The sequence below is a fragment of the Manduca sexta genome, chromosome 2 (genome assembly GCF_014839805.1).
Source record: "Manduca sexta isolate Smith_Timp_Sample1 chromosome 2, JHU_Msex_v1.0, whole genome shotgun sequence".
Taxonomy (NCBI): domain Eukaryota; kingdom Metazoa; phylum Arthropoda; class Insecta; order Lepidoptera; family Sphingidae; genus Manduca; species Manduca sexta.
In genome coordinates, this window is record NC_051116.1 from 6,722,069 (window position 1) to 6,748,688 (window position 26,620).

Below are 26,620 nucleotides of genomic sequence, written 5' to 3' on the forward strand. Positions count from 1 at the left end.
TTTTATTTCGCATTACCTATATAAATTTCTGATTTCATCTATTTAAAGTAATATTTATCAGTTACAACCGGTATCTATATTTTTGCAGCGATTCGCATTACTTCCTTTATATTTTATGTAACAAGTGTCATTTTATATACTTATTTAGGATTTCGTTATTTGATCATAATGTTTATTTTGTATTTATTATATGTTGTAATTTAACCCATAGTGAATAGTGAAGGCAATTTATTAAAAAGATACGTATACAACGGCTAAATTGTTTTGCTTTTATTGCGTAAATTGTTCGAATCTCTCCTTTTTTTTTGGTAAATATTCTATTCAGAATATATACCGACTGTTATGGTATATTACTAATATGTATCTGCAATTTGTATTGCAAACGCATTGCGCTGTTGATTACTGCCCGGTTTCATAGACCTGTTTTAAATAAGTTTTTATTAAAATTATTTTATCTTTCTTATTTAACCAATAATCTGTTGGATATCGACATAAAATATTTTTTATATCATAAATAAAAAAACCTTCGCATGAAGAAGAGAGTATGTTTTAATTAATGTGTAGCGGCGTAAATGTTCAGCGTCAGGGGTCACCACCGTAGCGGCGTAAAGGTTAACGCCACTGTAGAGGAACAGATGGTTGCGTTCCTCTATGGAAGGGAAAGATTTCCAGTCAGGCAGATGTTGCGCCTGACCGGCTGCGGCCCCTCCGACGGTTCCTATTCGGAGATGGTATATATGCAACGCGTCGCTCAAATTGTGCAAGCGTGATTCAGGATCGACGTCGCCATCTATCGTGATTGCTGTGTGATATCACTGTAGTTCCGTCACTGCATCGATCCTCTTGCAATTCCGGCGATGTTGACAAGATGGCGGTGTATGCATCGATTGTACCGCCACAAATGCTAATCTTTATAGTCCCTTTTTCTATGGGCAAGTATAATGAGCATTGTAAACTTGATGTTAATTTCTTTTCCAGTGAACATTTTCAAAGTTTTAAAAGTAGCGTGACTTATTTGTGAATTAATTTGGTTTAGCTTAGAATAAGATTGTTCTTGTTGATATTAGTTTAACTTATTTGTATAGAAAGATCGAATAGGATCCGAATTTTCTTTTTGATGAACACAAATACTTTATTTGAACCCCTAAATAAAATTGTCTAGACTTTGTTTTATTTGGCTAGCTAGTATGTTTCTGAGTTAATTGCTGTTCTAGATTTGTAAAGTTTTCTGTATTTCTATAATGAATCGTATATTATTATGCAACTTTTTTAAATGTTAATCAATCCTCTTTTACTTGAACATTTATACTTGATATTTATTTGGATGATACATTGAGTTAAATAATAAAATGATTATCGAAATACAAAACAATTACATAAAGTTAATCAATTGTAATAAAAATATAGTTTAACAATTGAGAATGTTTTAGCATATTATAAATATTAATGTTAATTATTATTTGTCACAGGTATTTTCAGACATTAAATGATAGTTGACTATTGACACATTTTAAATATTACTGGAAAAAAATTAAAATTTACACAAGTATTTCGGAATTTTACAGTGTTCAAATATATAATGATATTTTTCTCGTTCACGTCTACGTTAAAGACTTTTCTGGGAATAAATATCCCATTGTGCATTTTTATTGCACAAAAACAGCTCATATCGTCTTGATTTAGGGCTTGGTTTGTCTGTGAGCTGAATTTTTATTTAGAGGTTTATTAATTATAGTTTATATTCCGCGCATATACTATCACGTGTATAAAATTAGTAGGCAAGTAGGATCATAGACCTGGTATTGTACAGAAAAACAATGTCATTACGTGATTGTGTTTTGGTCTAAAACTATTTGTATTGTATACCAATTGCACCTGTTTATTATTTTTTGCAATTGAATAACGAAAAGCAGTCGACCACACATAAACAGCGATGATTGATTAATTTCTTCTTCATAACCGAACTTTGACCACGGCGGCCAATCTCAACGGAGAGTAGCCAAGTACTCAGGAGATATTATATTGTACAAGTGTGTGCGCAATACACACGTGCACTCTCTGTTCCTTCACTCTCATAGTCCGGTGAGACGGCAATCCGACATGACCGGAGAGAGATCAGGCGCAGGACCAACGGTTTTACGTGCTTTTCGAGGCACGGAGGTGTCACACCGCTAACTTCCTGACGCCAGGCTGCGACTGAGTAATTTTTAAGATGGAAAAACTCAGTCGAATCCAGGACCTCAGCACGGTAGTAGCACTCGTAACTTGTACAATTACTACTACGCCACCGAGGCAGTCGAGCAAACAGCATTATATAGAAACAGACTTACAAAGTAGTGTGGCACCCTCCTGCGTTCCTCAACCTAAGACATAGGATGATATTCTTATATTGCCGAGCAATTATGTTGGTTACAATGTCCTTTGAATCGGAAAACAACAGTACGTGCACACTGCTACTTGGCGATGAAAATTCACATTGCGGTAACATACACAGAGGGACACAGAGGCAGTCTATGACAGTGAAGATTTTCAAAGTAACCTCACAAATACGTAATAATTAAGCACATTATATTATATTAGTTATGTTTTTTTTTTCAATGCGTAATGAAATAGTAGTTGGAAAGTCAATCCAAACATAAATATGAGATTGTTACAAGGGTGATCTCATTTAGAAAAAGTATAACATATTGTATTATTTTAAGTCATCACAATACATGTTTCAATATTTTTTTCAACTCTTAGGCATGATTTTTCAGTTTTCAGATAAAGTTTTACAATATAAAATGTCAGTTTCACCACTAAAGTAGTTTCGTTCTCTTTTAAATTGACTATAATTTAATTATGAACAACTTTTATCAGATAATCAAATTATCAGACCTTACATAGCATAATAGAGGTATAATACTTTGTAAATCTAATATTGAATGTGAATGTTATTAGTACTTATCATAAGTATTTTTGTACACAAAATTTTATATCATAAAAAATAAAATAAAAACCATATTTTCAATATGATGTTTGTCTGATTATCGATCTTATTCTTAGATCTTATTACTATCGAATTATTATGTATTGTTAATGATAGAAGTACACTGTAAATAAGATGTCAGAAATATTATACTACGACGGCATAGCGGATACAGATCTACTTCTAAGTATTTTAATACTTGAATTGCCGTTTTCTGCACTTTTAAAACCGTTTGCAAAATAATAAAACACAATAATCCTGAATCGTGAAACGCAACGAAAATCGCGAACGCCCTCTAACCTCACAAGTATGAAGCAGCCGTAATGTCGATTGGCATAAAAAACCAACAAGTAGGCTCTCTATTTCCATATATATTATTATTCTCTTTGGTACCAACTCTTATATATGACTTTAATTTTTTTTGCGGTCCCTGCTATTCTTCGTTTCTGTATGCTCAAAATTTTCTTAATTTTTTTATCTATGCTGTCCACTCCTGTAATTACGTATCCGTTATAGGTGTTTTCGCATACGCTAATGTCAAATTTATAGTTTACTTTGGGCCGCCATCGGGGTATGTCACTCTATTTGTCTTTGGTCTAACATCTATTCAAATTTTGTTGTATAATACTTTCAGTTAGATGACAGTGGAAATAAGTTTTCAAAACACTAATCATGCCTTTTATCCATATTTATAAAATAATTATGTATGTAATTAAATTAGATAATTAAAAACATAAAAACAAATGTCAGAGGCTATTTTGATTAATTAAAAAAAATATGGATTACTTAAAAATTCCGAACGAAACACGATAAAAAATTGACTGACACAATGTCAAGACGAATTGCCACAATATCTGATGATTGTTATTAAATGGTAGAATATTTAATGGTCTCCTTCTGTTGTAACATGACAACTGAATCTAAATTTAATTTTTCCATTTTATTAATACAATTACAAACAAATCAACGCATACTTTTAAAAAAAATTACTCGAGTTTCCAAAACATTAAATATCTATTTTCTCACAAGCATGTTAAAATATTTATTGCATTAATTGGCAGCATCGCCTTGTTTCCGTAATTCGTTCTCCGGTTGCAAATTTTCAAATTTCCCATTGCAGTTTGTGTGCGATAAGTGGGATTACGATTTCCTAAATAATGAAAGAACTTTGCTTATTCAAACGGACCACCGATGCCTTCTTACTAATTCACCCCCGGGCTTAGTTATTTGTTTTGCACGCGATAAGGAACTGATAAAATATTTGGACAAAATGTCTCATGTTATCTTGGTTGTGCGATTGATGGTAAATGACATTTATATTTTTCATAAAAATAATATCGGTAGTACTCATTAAAATCGTACATAATATTTACTTATTCACCGCGATGGCGAAATCTGCTCATTTAAATAAAGTCTTTTTTAAAATACGTGTGGAAATCTGCATACCTTAAAATTATGCGATATTCATTTTTAATTTAAACTATGAAAAATCTGTTGGTAGACAAGATTGTCGTTATTACGTGTTCTTGGTTTAATATACGTATTTTGGTTTGACTATTGAATAAACAAATTTCAGAGCTGTATGTCTAAGGGATTTATTCCTTGCATTTGTATTGTGTTAAAATATAATAAATTATTATATTATTTTTCAGGACCATTACATTATATCCCTAACGCAACTAGTTATAGGTGGAAACCTTGGCAGGACAAAAGGATTCAAGTTTGAATTAAAGTTCTCGATAAAACTCTTAACAGAGGACAAGAATACATATAAAAAAAAACTTGCGGTACACATATACATAGGCACTTTGAGAGCTGTTATAAATTATATATCGGTGCTTTATGTAGAACTGCATTTCCCACTTTGAATCTAGGTAAGATGTTTTCCACATGTTGCGCCAAGAAATTTACAGGTTGAACTGATTCAGATACTTAGATATTATATATCACCTTAAAAGTGCTTAGGCTAGATGTTGTACCTCTGTGGCACTTCAAAATAAAGTATAATATTACCTGTAGTAAATTTTACCGGAAAAAAATACGAAACTTCATGTGAATGAGCTGTCAAAATTATCATCCTATATTTGACAACGTATAGTTACTAAATTTACTTTTCCTTGCTCGAACAGTAATATTCATTGATGTTTTATTTTTCAGATATTACTAAAGTATTTTCGGACCATATCTACTGCCTTACAAGTAGGTCCCGAAGACACGCGGTATACAATACTCAAATTGGTTTATTCCAAAAAAATATAAAAAAATTACGAAAGCGAAGGGAAGGCGATTTACACCAGAGTAAAAATATTGTCATTGTCTTTATTCAAAAAAACGTTCTAAATGTTACAAACTTTTATGCAAGTATTTTACTCTACCATCATCAAGAACTGTAAAACGAGTAGAGAGTAGGAGAGAGTACGAGGTATGTTTGTTAATATATTTCTTTCATCTTCTGAACTGATTAATTTAACACCAGACTCACATGGCAAGTTAACTGGATTACAATCATTCATTTTAAATCTTTCTAAAATTAATTTTATATAATTAGTCTGATCAATATAAATCTTATCTCTCGATAAGTTTTGCTGAATTTTCCAACCAATAAAATAATGCACAGGACCAAGTTCTTTCATTTCAAATTTACTTTTCAATTGTTGTTTCATTTCGTTTCCCACTTGTTCATTATTATAAAATAATAATAAGTCATCAACGTAAATAATAATTATCACAATATTTCTATCATTAGTGTTGTGATATATACATGGATCCACAGAAATACTTTTCAAGCCCAATTCTTTTAATACAGACCTTAATTTCAAATTCCATTGTCGATTCGCCTGTTTAAGTCCATAAATGGCTTTATTTAACTTACAAAGTTTATCTCCTTGTTCATAAGACGGTGGTTGTTCCATATATATTTCTGGGTCAATATCCCCTTGTAAGAACGCAGTAACTGCATCCATCTGCTCAATGAAGAATTTGTATTTTACAGCCAATGCCAATAAATATCTGATTGAAGTAAGACGAACTACCGGGGCAAATACGTCATTATATTCTACTCCCTTCTTCTGAATAAAACCTTTAATGACTAATCTTGCTTTGTATCGTACAATTTCTCCATTAGCACCAGTCTTTTCAAAGGAATTGCTCTCTTATTTTCTAGTAAAGTTACTAATGACCACGTATTATTTTTCAGGAGTGACTCATATTCACTGTTCATGGCATCCTTCCATTCTTTTGCATTTGGACCCAAAAGAGCTTTTTCTACAGAATCGGGCTCATTGGCAAATAAGGCTAGAAACTTTCACATAAGTAAGTACTCTGTTTATTTTTATTTCTCGGGCTCAATACTATTTTACTTGGTGTAACTTCAGTTATTTTTCTAGCTGGCAAATACTCATCGTCAGCAGTATCAGTGTGGTAGCTATCATCACTTTCCAATACTTCCTCTTTATCAGTACTCTTATTCACAGTTGAACTTGAAACTTTTGGTGTATCACAATGCGAATTGTCTGATATATCCACAGATTGTGACAAGTTTTCAATTTCCTTATCTTGTAACTCTGATAAAGGCATAATAATACAATTATTAGTAACTACGTGCTCAAAAAAAATTGCATCTCTACTTTTGTATATTTGTTTCTGTTTTCTATGATAGAATCTTTACCCTTTTGTGTACTCACAATATCCAACAAATACTATTTTCACCGCTTTGGAGTCCCATTTTTGCCTCTTTTCCTTCGGACATGTACCATGGCTTCACATTCTCTAATCTGGACTTCAAAATCATACATTTAGCCCTTTCTACAAGCGTACAATTCATCCGTTCGGCTAACCCATTTTGCTCTGAAGAATAAGGGTTGGTAGTTTGATGTTGTATGCCAGATTTCTCCAGAAACAACTTGAATTCTGTATTTACATATTCTCGACCATTATCTGATCGTAATACTTTTATCCGTTTTTCAGTTTCATTCTCTACAATATTTTTAAATTTATTCAAAGTATCAGATTTATTTTTCATAAAATAGACATAACCTTTTCTACTAAAGTCGTCTATAAACGTGACATAATATCTTGCACCTCCCAAGGACATAGTTTTCATCGGTCCACATAAATCGGAGTGAATTAATTGAAGTGGTTCAGATGCTCTAGTCCCAATATCTTTAAATGGCAATCTAGTCATTTTCCCTTCTAAACAAGTAGTACAAATCTGATTATCTTTTTTGGATAATTTTACCCCTTCTGCATTCTCCTCTATTTTTATCAAGTTTGTGAAATTAAGATGGCCCATTCTCTGGTGCCATAAATTTAAAACATATTCATCTACTTTCGACCACAAGGCTGACGTCTCAGAAAAATAATTTAATACATACATGTTATTATGTTGCAATGCAGTGAAAATTAATTTGTTATCTTTATAAATCTGGCAGTAGTCTTTTTCGAATTTAACCTCACAGCCATTTTTTATCATCTGACTTACAGAAATTAAATTAGTTGTCAAAAAAGGTACATATAAAACGCTTCTTATTTATATTGTTTGAGGTTTACCATCAGAATCTCTTATTTGCAAGTCGACGCTACCACATCCTAACACTGCCACAGTCTTGTTGTCTGCTACCTTTATATGACTTACTGTAGAAGATGAAACATTGTGCATCCATTTTCTTTCTCTGCACATATGCCACGAGGCTCCAGAATCAATATATCATCTGTTCCGACCCAATGTTTCTGCAGCTGAAAAGCAGCATAATAACCATTATTTTTTTAGTTATTAACCGAGCTTGATTTCTCGGGCTGTGTGTTTTTCTTATGTTGAAAATAACAGTTTTTGCTTAAATGTCCATATTTGTTACAATTGTAACACCGTGGGCTTTTCTTATAATATTTATCAGATTAATCCTTATGAGATTTTGACGTATTTCTAATTTTATTATACTTGACATAATAGGCTGAGGATTCTGATACTTTGACGTCTTGTAATAGCTTCGTTTTGACAAAATCAGCGCTAACGGGCACACCGGAGCTTTCTATAGCCATAATCATCGGTTTGTAGACTTCTGGGAGGCCAGCGAGTAGCAATGTACCGAGCCATTCGTCTCCTACTACAAAGTTTATATTTCTGAGCTTGTGTGCTGCTGTCATCACTTTATTAATATAATCCTTAACACTAGAACTATTATTTAAAGTAATTGTTATTAATTCTCGTAATAAACCTACTTTTTTGCTGAGTCCGGAGTCATCAAAGACTTGCTCTAATTTCGACTATACCTGTTCCGCCGTAGTCGCTTCCTCTACGTGGACATAATTAATGGGATCAATTAGTAATATTAGTTTAGATCTTGCTTTTGTGTCCTTTTTGGCATCATGTTTGTAATCCGGTTCAAAAGTGTACCACAGCTCCTCATGTTCCAAATAGTTTTTCACGGCGAATTTCCACGTTGGATAATTTTCTCTGCCAATAAACTTCTCGATGGTACCAATGGATATTTGTGAATTCATTTTTGCAGTACGCTGAAAAACTTCTAGAACAAAATGTCGCTCGTGGCTGACCGGTGAATCTCTATCAATTTTATCCCATTTAATCTCGTGACTATTTCGGTAAAAACTGATTTAATCTTTTGTGACCATTTTCAAAGTTTTAAAATTAGCGTGACTTATTTGTGAACTAATTTTGTTTGGCTTAGAATAAGATTGTTCTTGTTAATATTAGTTTCACTTGTTTGTGTAGAAAGATAATGCTAGGATCCGAATTTCCTTTTTGATGAAGACAAAGACTTTATTTGAACTCCTAAATAGTATGGCTAGCTAGTATGTTTCAGAGTTAATTGCTGTTCTTGATTTGTAAATTTTTATGTATTTCTATATTGAATCGTATCTTATTAGGCAATTCTTAGAAAAAATAATAAATTCTCTTTTATTTGAACATTGATACTTGATATTTATTTGATGATACATTGAGCTAAACAATAAAATGAATGTCGAAATACAAAAGAATTCATATATTTTTTATAAAGTTAAATCAATTGTTATAAAAATAAAGTTTGACAATTGAGAATGTTTTAGCATATTATAAATATCAATGTTAATTATTATTCGTCACAGTATTTATTTTTAGACATAGAATAATTTTAAATATTATTGGAATAATTTAAAATTTACTCAAGTATTTCGGAATTTTACAGTGTATTGCAGTTTATTTTAAAGTAGTATCGTTTACTTTTCCATTGAATATAATTGATAACTAAGATCAAATTATCAGCCCTTACATAACTTAATAGAGGTGTAATACTTTGTAAATCTAATATTGAATGTGAATATCATTAGTACTTACTATAAGCACTTTGTACACAAAATGTTATATCAAAAAAATAAAATAATAATAATATTTTCAATACGATGTTTGTCTGATTAACAATCTTATTCTTATATCGTACTAGCTTTTGCCCGCGGCTCCGCCCGCGTTATAAAGTTTTTCAGGCTAAAGATTTCCGTTATAAAAGTAGTAGTTTCCCGGGAGCCTATGTTCTTCCCAGGGTCTCAAACTGTCTCCATACCAAATTTCATCTTAATACGTTGGGTAGTTTTTGAGTTTAACACGTTTAGGCAGACGGATGCAGTGGGGGACTTTGTTTTATAATATATTTTTTAGAACTTTTTAAGAGGAACAATCCCGTCATACATCATTGTTGCATAACTTTAACCGTTTACGCAGCGCACGCAACGGACGCTCTCAAAACTAATAAATTGTCCCCGTTTTATTGCAACATGTTTCATTACTGCTCCGCTCCTATTGGTCATAGCGTGATGATATATAACTAAGAGCACTCCACAAACAAAGGGCTATCCAACGCAAAAATATTTTTTTCAATTTGGACCGGTAGTTTCTGAGATTAGCTTTTACTGCTCCGCTCCTATTGGGTATAGCGTGATGATATATAGCCTATAGCGCTCCACGAACAAAGGGCTATCCAACGCAAAAAGATTTTTTCAGTTTGGGCCGGTAGTTCCTGAGATTAGCGCGTTCAAACAAACAAACAAACTCTTCAGCTTTACATAATAGTATAGATTACTATCGGATTATTATGTAATGTTAATGATAGAAGTACACTGTAAATAAGATGTCATAAATATTATATTACAATGGCATAGCGGATACAGATCTGCTTCTACACTTTTAAAATAATAAAACACAATAAACCTGAATCGTGAAACCAACGAAAATCGTGAACGCCCTCTACCTCACAATTATGAAACAGCCGTAATGTCAATTGGTACAAAAACCCAACGAGTAGGGTCTCTATTTCCATATGTATTATAATTCTCTTTGGCCGCCATTGGCAGAATCACTGAAACACGTTTTCAAAAGAAGATTATTTCTTTGATTATTTCATAACCAACCAATTAAATAATTAACTTTAATTGTCGTTTCTTTGGTTTCAGGTAAGATTGTGTGCTTTTGGTTATATATTGTATCTAATTAATGTAATGTGTATGCCGGCCAATCTACTTTTTCTTACCTTAACCTTGAGTATATTCGGAAAGCGTATATAAAATAAAAATTAAAAAGTTGGTGATGGGAGTGGTTGTAGATTAGATTAGATTAGAGTATATTCGCGTAAACATAAGAGATCATTATGCAGATTAGGGTAGTAAATAATTTCATAACCGGCTGTTTATTTGTCTTGTACATATTTCCAAAAAATATGCCGAGATGTGTATTAAAAACGTGTAAATGACACCATGAAAAAATATAAATCATTTAACATTGTTATTTTGCTATGTCACTGTAGATTGAGTAATTATTGCATGAGCGGAACATTTTTGTATGACAATCTTCCCATTGTTCGCTCTATATAATCTTAGAACTCTTTGGACAGGACCAATGATATAATGGAGAGGTAGATATGGCATAAGAACACGCAATCGGTTTGCTTAAAATGTAGCAAAAACACATATGTTTGTTTGAGAAACTAACACGTGTCCGACGCATTGGCCTTTCGACCAATCACAAATATCAAAATTAAACGATATCGACGTATGGGTCGTGTTTTTGGGATTTTCTAATGGGCTGAAGATCCATAATTTACCATTTCTTTTGCTTGTTTGTTATTGCTTTGAATGCTTCCATTTTTAACGGACTTCAAAAAAAGGAGGAGGTTATCAATTCGACGTGAATTTTTTTTTTGTATGTTTGTTACCTCGTTTATGAACCGATTTGGAAAATTATTTTTTTATTCGAAAGAATTTCTCTCCAGATTGGTCCCATAAATTTTTTTTCAACATTGCTTCGGTAGTTTGGTTTTAAAATTTAAAAAACTAGAATAATTATGTCATCCAAGAAAACGAAATCGCGAATTTAGCTTTCCTGTGACGTATTTAGTTATGTTTTTGCATTAAGTTTGGTTGACTTTACTTCTCACATACTAATACATATAACATAACACCTTTTCCCCGTGTCAGGGGTAGGCAGAGGCGTAACATTTCATCGCGATAGTCGTACTGTTTGTGAAAAATATCAGTAGTCTTTTTGATTTGGGTTTAATTGACTCTACTTCTTACATACATACATATATGTATATAGCATCACACCTTTTCCCCTTTTCAGTGATACTCAGAGGTGTAACTCCTCAGCGCGATAGTCGTATCGTGAGCGAAACACAACTATGCCATTGAGGCGGTCTATTTTTTATTTATTACTAACACAAAAAAGCAAGAAATGAAAATAATTTTAACAAAAAATTAAACCGTCTTCAAAAACCACTCAAAACCAAAAAATAATTTCACATAACAAGTATATATTGGATACCAATTTTGGCGTCGGTGCCTAATTAAAATTGCTAGTTAGCTGTATTTCTTGCATAGTCCATCTATGAGCTAAATTTCTTTCAAATCAATTAAAAGGAGTAGGTTTGCGTATACTACTAACATTAAATCTTATGTCTCAGTAATTACACTGGGTACAATTTTCTTCAAACCGGAACAAAACAGTGACTACACACTGCTGTTTGTTGGCAGGAATAGTCATTGCGGTGGTAGCTATTCAGGCGGACTCTCACATATGAGTGACCTACCAGTTAAAACTATTTGTTAAATAACGCATAAATGACAAATTCTAGAAAATTAATCTTTTGTTTGTAATTTACATCAACAGCTAATAATCCAAGACATCTTTTCATTTGGATGACATATAATAAATAATAAATTGAATCCAATTTGCATACTTATAAGATTCATATTGCAGAAAAAGAGAGAGTGGACGGGGAACAGCATTATTCACCGCAGGTTTACTGAACTATCAGGATGTGGTCTGTGAGGGATCTCGCTGTCGCAGCTCTAGTTGTAATGTGAGTATCGTTTAGGGGTAATGGAATCGAATATAAATTGATTACTATTAACCTCCAATGATTATGCAATTTAAATTATATCAGCCCTGTATTATATAGTGTCCCACTGCTGGGCACGGGCCCACTTCTGCTAATAAGAGGAAGTTCGTTAGTTTAATGCAAGTAAATTTAATGTGTGTTCCAAACACTGATAAAAATGTTAGGAAGGTTAGTTTGCCTTCATCGTTCAACATCTAATAAATATTATTGTTAGTGGTAGAATATTTCTTAAGGACGGGTATACAGTTATACCTATATATAACAGCTTACGACGAGCATATCATTGGTTTGTTTGTTTCAGCAAGAAATCAAGGCATTATTCCCCCAGTTATTCTAATAACATTTATAACTACATTAAAATTTTGTATTACGTGTTTCAGTGTCGTGGGAGGGGCTGTAGCCCTAGCCTTCCCCCTGTATAAACCGGTCGCCCGTGACAACATCGAGTTTGGTCCTTCGGGCCCGGTCGCCGCGCGGGACGGGACGCACTTCTGGAAACATTTAATGTACCCCAAGTTTGATATGCAGTGAGTACCTTTCAAATATTCTTTATAACCTTTTAGCAAGGCACTTGGATATGATATGATAACACAACGCGAACTTTGAATTACAAAGCGCTGTGTGGACTTCCACAGCGCTTGTCGCCCCGAGATATTGGATGTTAAGTCTCATATTATTGGGTAGTTACACTGAAATATCCTTTAAACTGGAACCGAACAGTGCTTGCATAATGTTGCATTGCGATAGAAATAGATGTTTCGGTGATATCTATTATCTATCCAGTCAGCCTCGCAAACGTTTCAGAGCGATAAATTCCAGATATTTCTTAGAGTTTAATTTTGAATCATTTTTAAGTTATTTTTAAAATAAACTATGACTTATTAAAAATATTAGTTGTAAGAATAAAATAAGTCAATCATTGCCATTCTCTATTTAGCCAGGTTATAAAATAATTTGTGGATAACTTATTTGAAATTAAGTTATCCCTTATGCCTTATGAACACAGAGTAATTATTGAAAGAAATAATCGTATTATTAGCAAAAATCATTGTTTGAATGTTTGTCAAAAGACTAGTATACGTTAACGTAAGTGCAAATTTCCTCGCTATGATCTTTGAATTGATATGTCTAAATGAGGCTTTTCCTCAAAAATAGTTCTGATCAATGCAAATAAACGTCTCATATCACGACTGCCGTACTGAGGTTCGAATCCCGAGTCAGGTAAACTGAGTTATCATTATCAGACTACATCAGATGGCGCTGTTTGAGTAAACCCAACTTAGTTAACGTTCCTGATTGTTATTTGAAATATTCATTAAAGTGTTTTGGACTGTCATATCTGGATTAATTTGTTATTTGTGAAGTGATAATGAAATAATCTCAGAACTCGCTCACTTAGGGACCGATTTGTCAAATTCTTCAATAGATTTTTTTTCGTAATCGCTTCAGTAGTTTGGTTTTAAAACTACTAAAGAAACTAGAATAATTATGTCGTCCAAGTAAATAAAATCGCGAATTTCGCTTTCTTGTAACGTTTTTATTTACGTTTTTGCGTTGGGTTTAGTTGAGTGTACTTCTTACATTCTTATACATATAATATAACACCATTTCCCCTTTTCAGGGGTAGGCAGAGGCGTAACATTTTAGTGCGATAGTCGTACTACGTGCGAAGCACATTAGTTGTGTTTTCGTTGGGATTTGGTTGAGTCTATTTCTTATATACATACATACATATACTGATATAGCATCACACCTATTCTCCCTTTTAGGGGTAGGCAGAGAGGGAATACCACAGTGACTACACACTGCTGCTTGGTGGCAGAAATATACATTGCGGTGGTACCTGCCCAGGCTCAATCTCACATATGAGAGACTTACCAGCAGTACCAGCAGTTCATGTAATTATCTAGCTTAACTAGCAATTTTAATTCGGCACCTACTCCAAAATTGGTATCCAGTATATACCTGTTATGTGAAATATTTTTTGGTTTTGAGTGGTTTTTGGAGGCGATTTAATTTTTTATTAAAATTCTCATCTTTGTATTTGTTTGTGTGTGTGTGTTTCTTTTTTTTTTGTTTGTAAATTTAATGTGTCGTGGTGTTGTGCGAATAAATGTTTAAGTATCTATTTGTAAAAATGACTTCACTAGGTTTTATTATTATTATTATTATTTAGCACTTTATATACATAAGTATACAGGCGGACTTAATGCCATAGACATTCTCTACCAGTTAACCTTAGGGTGGTGCAGAGATAATCAAGGTAGGTGCATAAAAGGAGGATAAGAACAAAAACAAAATATTCAGGAATCAAATAATAAGTAAAAAGCGACGATAGCCTAGTTGGGTGTGGAACGGACTGCCGAGGCGAATGTCCGCAGGTTCAAATCCCAGGGGCACGCACCTCTGACTTTTCTAAAAAGTCATGTGTGTATTCTTTGTGAATTTATCGTTCGCTTTAACGGTGAAGGAAAACATCGTGAGGAAACCTGCACATTTGAGAAGTTCTCTATAGGAATTTCGAAGGTGTGTGAAGTCTACCAATCCGCACTAGGCCAGCGTGGTGGACTAAGGCCTAATCCCTCTCAGTAGTAGAGGAGGCCCGTGCTCAGCAGTGGGCAAGTATATAATACAGGGCTGATATTATTATTATTATTATTATTATTATAAACTAGCGGACCCGACAGACTTCGTCCTGTCAAAAAGATTTGTAATATGACAGTTTTTTGTTCCTATCTATTTTATTGTCGAGGCAAAAATTCTCCTGAACAGAACCTTCACCCTGGTGATAGGGCGTTGTGAATAAAAAAAAATATTAAATAAAACAGATATAAGCATTTAAAAGTAAGTAATTGCTTCATTGGTAATCATCATAATTATTAACAAAAATCAGTTTTATTTTCATTGTAGTGCTTTATGATATACAATATTTTTTGTTTGATTCCCTGGCGCATAGACAAATAAATCTGATGGTTTTCCAACACGGGAACAGGCCACATACAATTGACCATGGGAGAAACATGAGTTTTCCAGATTAATACCACAAACACTTAATGATTGCCCCTGGGACTTGTTTATGGTCATAGCAAAAGCAAGCCGCACTGGAAACTGTAGTCTTTTAAATTCAAATGGCACATCAGTCGGAATCATTGGGATGCGCGGTATGAGAACATCTTCTCCTTTATACTTTCCTTTCAGTATAGTTGCTTCTATCACGTTGTTTAGTATTTTTTTTATCGCTAACCGTGTGCCGTTGCAAAGACGCGGTTGGTTGATATTTCGCAACATTATAACTACCGATCCAACCTTTAATTGAAGATTGTGAGGTGGCAATCCTGGCAAATCCAGCGAGTTTAAAAATTCCGGTGGATAGTTGACTACATCATCTTGGTTAGTAGCCGAATCAACTGATTTATATATCCTAGATTCGCCTGTAATTTGTTCTTGAATCGCGAAGCCAACCAAATAACTAATGATATATAAAATTTTTTGACTGTTCAATTTAGTCGGGTCCGCGATATCACTTTTGTTGAGTTTCAGAACGCGACATTACATTATTATATTATGTGCTCTAACGCACACTGCTTTGATGTTAGGAACACACCTACATTGCTTAGACAACAGTGAACTTTATGCAATAGCAATAAAGCTCAAATTGACTCTACGTATTAGTTAGAATACGTTTGTATGGGATAAAGAAAAAGACTGTTTTAGGGTTTTTCCGGCAATTATTTGATATTTTCTCGCCGTAAAAACCATCCTTGAGCTTCGACGAATATTAAAAAAAAAGAATTTAGCGATTCATTTTTATATTATAGATAATAAATAATAAATGTACTTATATACACATCGATAAATAAGTGCATAAGATAAATATTTTAATATATATATATATATGTATAAAGAACTAAGGTATAGAATCTTCCGTTTTACTCGAAAGTAATTGCCGGATCCTCATTTTGAACCCTAGTCAGTAGTGGACGCCCTGATTTCGAGGGCGAGTGAATTCCACATAAGAATAGACTGAACAGTGAAAGAAGAATGAGTGAAGTCAGAACTATGAGGGGGACATTTGAGAAGAAGATTATTAGAAGAGCGAAGGTTCCTGTTATCACTGTCACAAGGATATTGGAAGTTTGAAGATAAATAAGTAGGAGGGGTATGGGGACATAAGAAGAGAGTATAGGATGGTAAGTGCACGTAATGAGCGGCGCGTGCGAATAGGTAGCCATTTTAATTGCAAATGATGCGAGGAAATATGGTCATATTTGCGAAGGTTAAATACGAGTCGAATGAAATTATTAAGAAGTCGGTCCAGTTTGTTAAGTAGATCTGCATTCAGGTCAAAATAGCACACATCACCATAATCGATTATAGGAAGGATTAAGGTTTGCACCAGCATAGTCTAACCCCCTTATTCATAGACGTTTTTTATCTAACGACCGAGTAAAGCTGTGATAACAAGTCTGTTTCTCAGTGCTGACGGCATGGCAGTCTTCACAGTGCGTAGACATAGGGCCGTTGTGATTGGCTATTATTGTTGTATCTCAATATCAATCAACTCTAGCCTGAGAATATATCTGCAAGTCATCGGCGTACAGATGGTACGCACACTGAAGCTTTTGAGTGATGAGATTAATAAACATGGAGAACAATAATGGGGAAAGTATGCCGCCTTGAGGGACTCCAGAGTCAATATTGCACCCACTTGACGAGGAATCGCCAATACGCACTGACTGCTGACGCCCCTGGAGGTAAGATGAGAACCAGTCTAGTGCCGAGGGAGAGACCAAAAAGTGGGAGAGGTCTGCAAGAAGGATGTCATGACTGACGGTATTGAAGACACTTAAATTAATGGATTTTTCTCATCTTATTTGCGAAATCTAACTTAATACGTGCGGTTGAGTGGGTACGAGTCTGGTAGTTTCTCTACTAGATCAGGGGTCAGCCATGGCAGTACGGTGGGGCCGACCCAATTTTGATTATGATGAACGATTTTTTTTTTGTTTTGGGGAACTGCCGTGGTTATCACCGGGGGTACCCTGCTATTGGTGTACACTGTACAAGCGATCCCCCGGTTTAGCAACCACGGCAGTCCCATGAGGAGTTGGTGGGCCCTACCGCCATCACTGGAGGCGCCAGCTGAAGGTTCGCTGGCAGCCTGCAGCTAAACGGTCTTAGGGCCCGGGAGGAAGAATAGAGGGGATAGAGGGAAGGAAGAAAAGAGGGAGGAGTAGGAGTTATTCGGCATAGTACTTACGACTGTGTTTATATTAAATGCTAACAATGTAGCTATAGAATGTCTACAAGTATTTGTCAGATACACTATAGGAGTCAAATTTAAAATACATTTTTCAATAAAATTATTGACGTCCAAAAATATAAATTTATCACTATAATAGTTGACTAAAAAGTGCATCTGCTTATTAAGTGTGTGAATGATTGTTTACCCTATCTGAGACATTTGATAATTAAGGAAAAGCACAAGTATTCTTTTTTGACAATTAAGGCTGATCATAGAGGCTATGCTACTTAATATGTCATTTTTTGTTAAATTAAAACTATTACTTACTAATATTGCAGTACAGGACTCAGGAGTATATGTCTTGCTAACTACTTGTTTTATAATGTCTTTATAGAGCATTCCTGGGAAACAGTAACTCGTAGCGGAGTGCTCTAGGCTATTCCTAAAACACAACAAAGAAATATATAATTTTATGTTGTAAATTTTTATTAATGAGAATGTGAGTATTTTGGTGTTAATACATAAATCAGCCCGAAGTTTGTGGCCGATAATGACTTACCTATAACATCGTAAATATCACGTGGCGGAAAGTGGGTGACTTGTTGCACCTCTATCCCCCTTTGGGAATAAACCGCGTGTGTGTAAATATAAATAACAAATGTTTGAAATTACAGGAAGCCCACCGATGATAGCAAGTCAAGTTACAACTTCCACAATAACGATGTGTACAAACAGCCGATATCTTTAATCCCGGCGGGCACACCTCCCCCTGCATACGAAAATAATGTAAACAAGAATGACCAGCGCCCCACCAAGACACAACAGGTAATTACACTAGAATCAAAGCCTGTAGCGCCACGTCTCGCGTTCCGGGATCAGCATGTGTAGGTATAAATACAAAATTTTAGTACAATTGTAAATAGTTACTGTTTATCCAAATTACTCAAACAACTGAAACTCAATACAAATACAGTTTTATCTTTTATGTTATCTTCGTTCGGGCCAAGTTCTCTCATGCGTTAAAAAATAGCTGACATTGTGCCTAGATACCTAATATATATATAATAATAATAATATCAGCCCTGTATTATATACTTGCCCACTGCTGAGCACGGGCCTCCTCTACTATTGAGAGGGATTAGGCCTTAGCCCACCACGCTGGCCTAGTGCGGATTGGTAGACTTCACACACCTTCAAAATTCCTATTGAGAATATCTCAGATGTGCAGGTTTCCTCACAATGTTTTCCTTCACCGTTAAAGCGAACGATAAATTCACAAAGAATACACACATGATTTTTAAGAAAAGTCAGAGGTGTGTGCCCTTGGGATTTGAACCTGCGGACATTCGTCTCAGCAGACCGTTCCACACCCAACTAGGCTATCGCCGCTTAGATACCTAATACAAGTTTGCAAAATTAGATACCTAATACAATTTTGCAAAAACAATAATTTCTAGTTTGGTACATCTATACCAAGCAGGCATAGCTGATCTGTATTCGACGGATGCGTTAATTTACGATCGATTTAAATAAACAATCTCCATCGTAATCTTTGATCCGTACCTTAAAATAAACCAATCAGAATAAGTCATTTGTACGCATGTCAAAAATACTTTGTTGTGATTGGTCCATTTTCGCATGATCGTAGAAGCGACTTTGTACGTATATTAAAATCGACCGTTAAAAACTAATTATCGGTTGCTTGTTGCTTTAACTAATTGCAAAATTAATTAACTATGCAATAAGAATCTGCTGTTGCTTCATTCAATTAAAAGTGATCAATCAATGATTAGACCATTGTAACAAACGGCGTATGGGCGGTGCCTTACAGACCAGTTATTGGTGGAAAAAAACAGACGCTCTCGCTAATATTTAAGATCCATAAACACGTCAGTCTGCAAACTGTACAATGAGTTATACATAAGAAAGCGCCATATTGGCCTCAGTAGCAAAAACCATTCACCACGAAATACTTTGTGATTACGTTCTTCGTGTTATCTTCATTGCAAGTGGTAAGACTGTGTCATTTTATTAGTCTCTTGGTATTTTATTTGTGTACTACCATCCCTTGTAAAACACCGGGGGAAACCCGTGAATGGGATACTGTAATCGTCCAGCTTATCGACTGGAAGGGCCTGGTATGAAAATAAACAACTGTGTGATTTATATCAAAATGAAAATGAGCCTAAAAGTAAAGCCAGGAGGACTATTAAAAACACCTGCATATTTGAAAGATTATTGTTGATTTGGAAAGAAATGGGATATGAGCGATTAGATATCGATTAAAAAAATAATTTCATGTGTCCCATTCCTACACAGCCCACTCCAGTTCCGGTGCTCATGCATGTAACATGTACGTACTGGTAAATAATTATAATAAAATAATGCTAATCAATAAGCCTATGATTATTTTATAGGGGAGAGTGGGGGGCACACATCTCACCGAGCTTCATCGCTCGGTGTCATAAAATGCGTGCCACTGCCGATCCTGGCTTACAGGAGTTGAAGTGGTGGGTGTGAAGGCGGCAAAGTCTCTTAACCACGAATCATACGCACTTAATTCGGTAGCAGTAGCCCGGGCACATAGCTCGAAGAACCGATGGCCGTTGGGGTCGAAAGGTTCTAGAGTGGAGCCCACGTACAGGCAAGCGAAATGTCGGACGCCCGCCTACAAGGTGGACGAACGACTTGGCTAAGGTTGCAGGAAGTCGCTGGATGCAGGCCGCTTCCAACAGGTCGACGTAGAGATCCTTGGGGGAGGCCTATGTTCAGCAGTGGACCTCCTGTGGCTGAGATGAATGAATAAATGAATGAATGACAATGCAAAGTTGTAATGAGATGCAATGTTTTACTGGTGAAAGGATATTTGTGTCCGTTCGGATAATGACAAACAAATGACAAGATGGAAACCCCGCCATAGTGCTCACGTATTCGGGAACAGCCTGTTTATCTAGCTTCGAACAGGCCAGCATAATAATTTATTAACAAAGTACCGTGTTTAACGTTTCAGGTGCTGCTTCAACACATGAAAAATGCAGGTAAAGAACTTCACATAAATCTAGTTGTATTGGAGTCAGTCTCGAACCTACTAAAGCAACTGTCAGTGACTATAAGTGTAATATATCGCATTTTTTTTAATGGATGGCGCTGGTGTCATTGTACTTGGTGGCGTAGTTGTACTGTATGCGCGATACGGCAGCGCTCCGAGGTCCTGGGTTCAAATCCCAGGTCGAGCAAAGTGATATTTGGCTTTTTCTGCTCAGTATCAGCCCGGAGTCTGGAATTTGTGCCCGATACACACTTGGCGAAAAGTGGGTGCCCTGGTTGCGCCTCTACATACCCCATCGGGGATAAGTTTATAATTAAATTATTTGACTATTTATCGACACGAATATGAGAAGCCATTATTCATCGCGATTTCTTAACGACATTCATTGTGGCATCCATTTGACATTTGATTTGGCCTTATAAATAGATAAAACTCAGTTTAGCTCTGAAATTCGATATAAGCTGAGACGCTGTCAAGTTAAAGTCAGCATCTTAAGATCGTCGCTGATTAATAAACAGATCAACAGCATCTCAAATGATATCTTAAGCCACAGCAATGGCGAAGAGTCCACATAATCCGATCCTGCTGGCTTCCCTTTCTTATTATCATCAGAACTATTTGCAGGCCACATTTATACATATTAGTACCTCTATGTTGTGTCGGGTTACCTTTCGGAAAACTTAACCCTTTGAGTCACAGCATATGACGGTTTTTGACACCGTAGTTTTGTTTGTGAAGCAACGTCGACTCAGATGTGAACAAGCTCTTTAATGATATCTTAAGCTTTGTTTATTTAATATTACAATACATTAAATGTTTACTTGAGACCCTTCCATCAGAGAGATTGATCTATTAGTATGGTCCTAAGTATGACCGTAACTTAATATGTTTTTTTTTTTTATTTTCAGACTATGTATACAATACGTTCAATGAAAAGAGTTTTCGTGTTGGAGTGACTGATGATCAACAGAAAAACATATCAGATGAAAAACACATAAGTAAGTTAATAATCTTTTATAAATATCGTTGATAGAATTGAAATTTGCAGTTTTTGATTATTTTGCATAGCTGGGAGTCTGTAATTTGTACCCGATGTAACAATTTTTCAAAAATCCAATGATGCAGTTTGCGTTTTCATCATAATCAACGCAGAGACTACTTTGAGTGTTATAGAGTATTCCCTATAGTTTTGGATTTATGTATGTAGCTGGTAATATATTTCATAGAGAAACTTTTTTTTATACGTCCTAGGCAGAGTGAAACCTCTGTACCTGATGGTAAGTGGAGTGGAGCACAATAGAATGTCTACTGATGAGAGATAATTACCCCTCGGCAGTCGATACAATTATGCCGGCCTCTTGGAACCGGATATATACAGATTAATCTATACTATTACATAAAGTTGAAGAGTTTGTTTGTTTGTTTGAACGCGCTAATCTCAGGAACTACTGGTTCGACAATTCTTTTAGTGTTGGATAGCCCATTTATTAGGAAGGCTATAGGCTTTGTAATTTATTTATATAACCCATGACTTGCTAAATTTCAGGTTTTATCATCAAGAATATAATAATAATAATTATTATAATTATTATACTAGTGTTACACATGATCCTTGCTTTTCACTTATGGAAGAAAATGAAACATACAAATATTTAGGCATGCAGGAAGGTAAGACAAGAAATCATACACAAATAAAGGCAGCTCTAACTAAACAATATTTAAATCCCTTTATCCCTTCTACCACACATCATGCAAGCAATCAGTTGTGTGCCTGGTATTGTTAACTGTGTGTGTATGTGTTTTTTTTTTCTTTTATACTTTTTTGTTGTATTTATGTGTATGTAGAGAAATAAATGGTTTTAAAAATAGACTAAATGAAATATGCAAAAGATCCCTTTTTTTTTTTTTTTTTTTTTTTTTTACGTAGGTAAATCGTCAGTTGACTATCTCCCGCCTTGGGATGGGCGGGAGGACGTGTCAGACTTTTACCGACTAAGAACCTACGGTGTTCCCATCCTTTGCCTATGTGCCTAGGTCCAAGATCCGGTGGCATTGAGACCTAGGCAGGCACCGGCCCTAAAGGGCCCCGCAAATTACTCTGACACTGCTCTTCGAGGCGCGCGTGGAACACTACGCGCCGAACACACGGGCCGTTGGGGTGTTTCGGGCGACGGGCTACCCAATGCTCGTCACCCGACGGTCCGCGCCTACGGAGGCCGACGATCCTCAGCAGACGTTCGACGCCCGCGTCTTGTGCGTCTGCCGTGGCGGATGGGACGTTGGGCGCTTTGGCGCCGTATCCGCTCCGCCACCTCCTTTGCGAGCATCACGTCCTCGCAGAAGGAGGTGACTGCGTCCCACTCTCTCGCCCCGGAGCATGGCTTCTACCAGGCCCCGACGCGAGAGGTCTCCGCCACCGATGGCCGTTGAGAGAACACGGCGGGGCTCAGCCCAAGCTGGGCACACCTCCACCGTATGCTCCACCGTGTCCTCCGGCCGATCCGCACAGTAAAAACACGCGGGCGTATCCTCCACCCGGATCCGATACAGGTACCTGCCGAAGCAGCCGTGACCGGTCAGTACCTGCGTCGTCCGGAATGAGAGGACGCCGTGACGTCTCGTCAGCCACACCTCGAAGAGGGGACTTACCGCCGCTATCGTGGCGTGCCCATGCAAAAGATCCCTAACATCTAAAAATCTAGTAAAAGCTGTTAATACATTTGCCACACCAGTGTTAAAATACTCTTTTGGGGTAGTAAAGTGGTCACGTACCAACATTAATAATTTGGAAATCAAAACTAGGACAACTCTTACAAAACACAATTATTTGCACCCTAAGAAAAGATTAACAAATATACAGAATTACGAGAAGAAATAACCCGGATCTGGAAATTGAACAAAGTTCATATCGTACCTCTGGTTCTCTCCAGTACGGGTGTAATACCAACATTATTATTAAACTCTATTAAGGTGCTAAACCTCCAAAAAAAATCATATATTACTATGCAAAAGGCAGCAATTCTGAATACGTGTGGAATAGTTCGTAAGTTTCTCCAAGAAGAAACCCCCATCTCTCACTTTCCGTAAATATGATTCTCACTTGGTTTAGGCCCGTGAGTCTCAATTAAAAGCGAAGAATAATTTCTTCGAGAAAAAATTAAGTTTTAAATATAAATAATAGTAATAAAAATATTATTATTATTAAATTTCACGTTTTATCATCAAGAATCTAAGCAATAATCCCCAAGCTATGTCATCAGTGGGAAAGATTAAAGGTGAGAACCATATTTATTATACAAAAGTCATCCTCTTCCATTTTTAGTATTTTTCTTTCAATGTTATAAAACACCAGGTTTGCTGTTTATTTAATTAATTTATTTAAATACGTTATAATATATGAGTACAACTTACCGATTGTTACTCGTACAGGTCTTCCGATTAAAAAGTGACCTGGAGTAAGCGACAGCAAATCTTCAGCGTCTGATGACAGCGGAGTGAGCGGTCAAGAATTTAAAATTGCCTCTATTTGGATTAAGGTGGAGTTTAGCTCCTCATAAGTTAAGTGACGATTGCCCAGCACTCTAACTAAATGATGTTTAGTGGATGTAACACCCGCCTCCCAAAGACCACCAAAATGTGGGGCGTAGGCAGGAATAAAGTGGAAATTGATTCCATCATGAGCCGCATCTTCAGCTAAGGAGTTACAATTGCGCTTAAGGAATGTAGAAAGATCATTATAGGCTCCTACAAATGATGTCCCATTGTCTGAATAAATATGAAGAGGCTTTCCTCTTCGGCACATAAACCTACGCAAAGCCTGTAAGTAGTTGTTGCTCGTCAAATCGCCCACTAATTCTAAATGTATGGTTTTAGTCGTAAAGCACACAAAAATTACAATGTAAACTTTCAGTAGTTTACATCCACGACCTGACGATTAGCCGATGTTATGGGACCCGCGTAGTCAACGCCTACACTTTGAAAAGGAAAGTCAGCTGGTGACAATCTGCTTGATGGCAAATTGCCCATTTGTGTTTAAACAACTTGTCCCTTAAAACGTTGACAGCGAACGCACTGACGATAGCATAATCTGGCTAAGTTGCGACCACCCAAAGGCCAGTAAGTTTCTCTTATTGTAGCCAATAATAATTGGGGACCTGCATGCATTAATTTTCGATCCTCACAATTAAATAAAAGTTTTGTAAAATGATGAGTGGACTGTTATAAAATTGGATGTTTTTTCTCAAAAAAATATTCTGAATGATGTAATCTACCTCCTAAACGGATGATTTTATTTTCATCCAGAAAAACATTAAAGTTAAAAAGTCGATTTTTATGAGGTAATTTCTGATTATTTAATAATAAATCATATTCATAAAATGATTCCTTTTGTGATTGAATAATAATTAAATTTAGTGAATCCTGCAGTTCGTGAGCGGATAAATATTCACTATTAATTGACTGGCCCTTACACCTTTTAATGAACCGAAACATAAAACAAACCGCTCGTTGTAACCTTATAAAATTTGAAAAACGCTCAAAATAAATCAAACCTTTGTCAAAATGTTTGTCGTTATAAATGTTATGAAAACAAACATGTGTTTTGAGTTCGGGTAAAGCGTGTAAAGTTTCTTCAATGAAAGGCCATGACATGCTATCTTTTCGTAAGAAAGAAGGACCAGACCACCACAAATCCAATGAGTGCATAGTAGTAGCTTCAACCCCTCGTGAGATGTAATCCGCAGGATTATCATGTGTGGAGAGATGTCTCCACGTACACAAACTAGTTGTATCTAAAATTTCTGAGATGCGGTTACGAACAAAAGTATTTAATTTTATAGGAAGCATTTTTAGCCAACCTAATACTACCATGGAATCGGTCCAAAAACTACATTCGAGGATTAAGTTCGAAGTGACGTAGTAACTTTTTTATATAAACGAGCGCCAATCACGGCAGCGCAAAGCTCTAGCCTCGGTATAGTCAGACATTTGATCGGACTAACACGACTCTTGGCCATTAAAAGACGGACATCGACTTCACCTTTCGCATTGATACTACACGCATATAAACAAGCACCATACGCGCGTTCTGACGCATCGGTGATAATATGAAATTCCATGTGCTTATACGCATCAATAACAACATGGCGAGAGATCGTCAAATCATTAAGTGCTGGTAAGGCTTTGATCAATGACGTCCAAGCGGCAATGACCTCAGTGGACAACCGTTTATCCCATATAAGTTTTTCAAGCCATAGCTTTTGAAGTAACATTTTCATACGAATGACACAAGGCAATAATACACCTAAAGGATCAAATATTCGCGCAATAACTGATAAAATGTCACGTTTTGTATTTTCGACCTTCTCAAGGGCGTTAATAGGAAAGCATAACGTATCTGTTTGCGTTTGTTAGCTAAGCCATAAATTCTTATTTATCATGTCACCCTCTATATTTAGACTAGGGAGTGACTGGCCAGACTGGGTCGAAACTAAGGCAGGTTCGTTAGACTTCCACTTCCTTAACGGCATGCAAGCGGAAGCAAGAGCATCAGTTACCTGTTCCCGCAGCATATAAGCTTCACCAAGTTGATCTGCACCGGTCAAAAGTTCATCGACATAAAAATCATGTTGAATGATTTCTGCAACCCGCTGATCTTTACATTCAAGCCCAACTTGTTTGAGGCATCTTGTTGCGAGAAATGTAGCACTCGCCGTACCATATGTTACGGTATTTAAATTGTAAACCTTGAAAGGACTAGCTTCATCATCGCGCCAAATTATTTTTAACAGATGCCTTTCTAATGGATGTATTGACATTTGTCTATACATCTTTTCTACGTCTGCCGAAAGTACATATTTGAACATCCTAAATCTGTGAAGTATCGATGTTAAATTGTCTTGAACGGTAGGCCCCACCATCTGCATTTGGTTTAAAGAAATCCCTGGTGTGGTAGGAGCACTAGCGTTAAATACTAC

The 26,620-nt window shown here is 35.8% G+C and overlaps 1 protein-coding gene across 1 annotated transcript; it reads left to right on the forward strand.

The window, feature by feature from the left end:
• Positions 1–5,286: 5,286 nt before the first annotated feature.
• LOC115456327 lies at positions 5,287–22,532 on the forward strand. Its single transcript, XM_030185345.2, has 8 exons — positions 5,287–5,390; positions 6,165–6,280; positions 12,210–12,312; positions 12,732–12,878; positions 18,271–18,421; positions 20,607–20,634; positions 21,554–21,643; positions 22,192–22,532. Exons 3-8 carry the CDS (start codon positions 12,269–12,271, stop codon positions 22,299–22,301), a joined length of 570 nt encoding a protein of 189 aa, XP_030041205.1. The 5' UTR covers positions 5,287–5,390; positions 6,165–6,280; positions 12,210–12,268; the 3' UTR covers positions 22,302–22,532.
• The last annotated feature ends 4,088 nt before the right edge of the window (positions 22,533–26,620 follow it).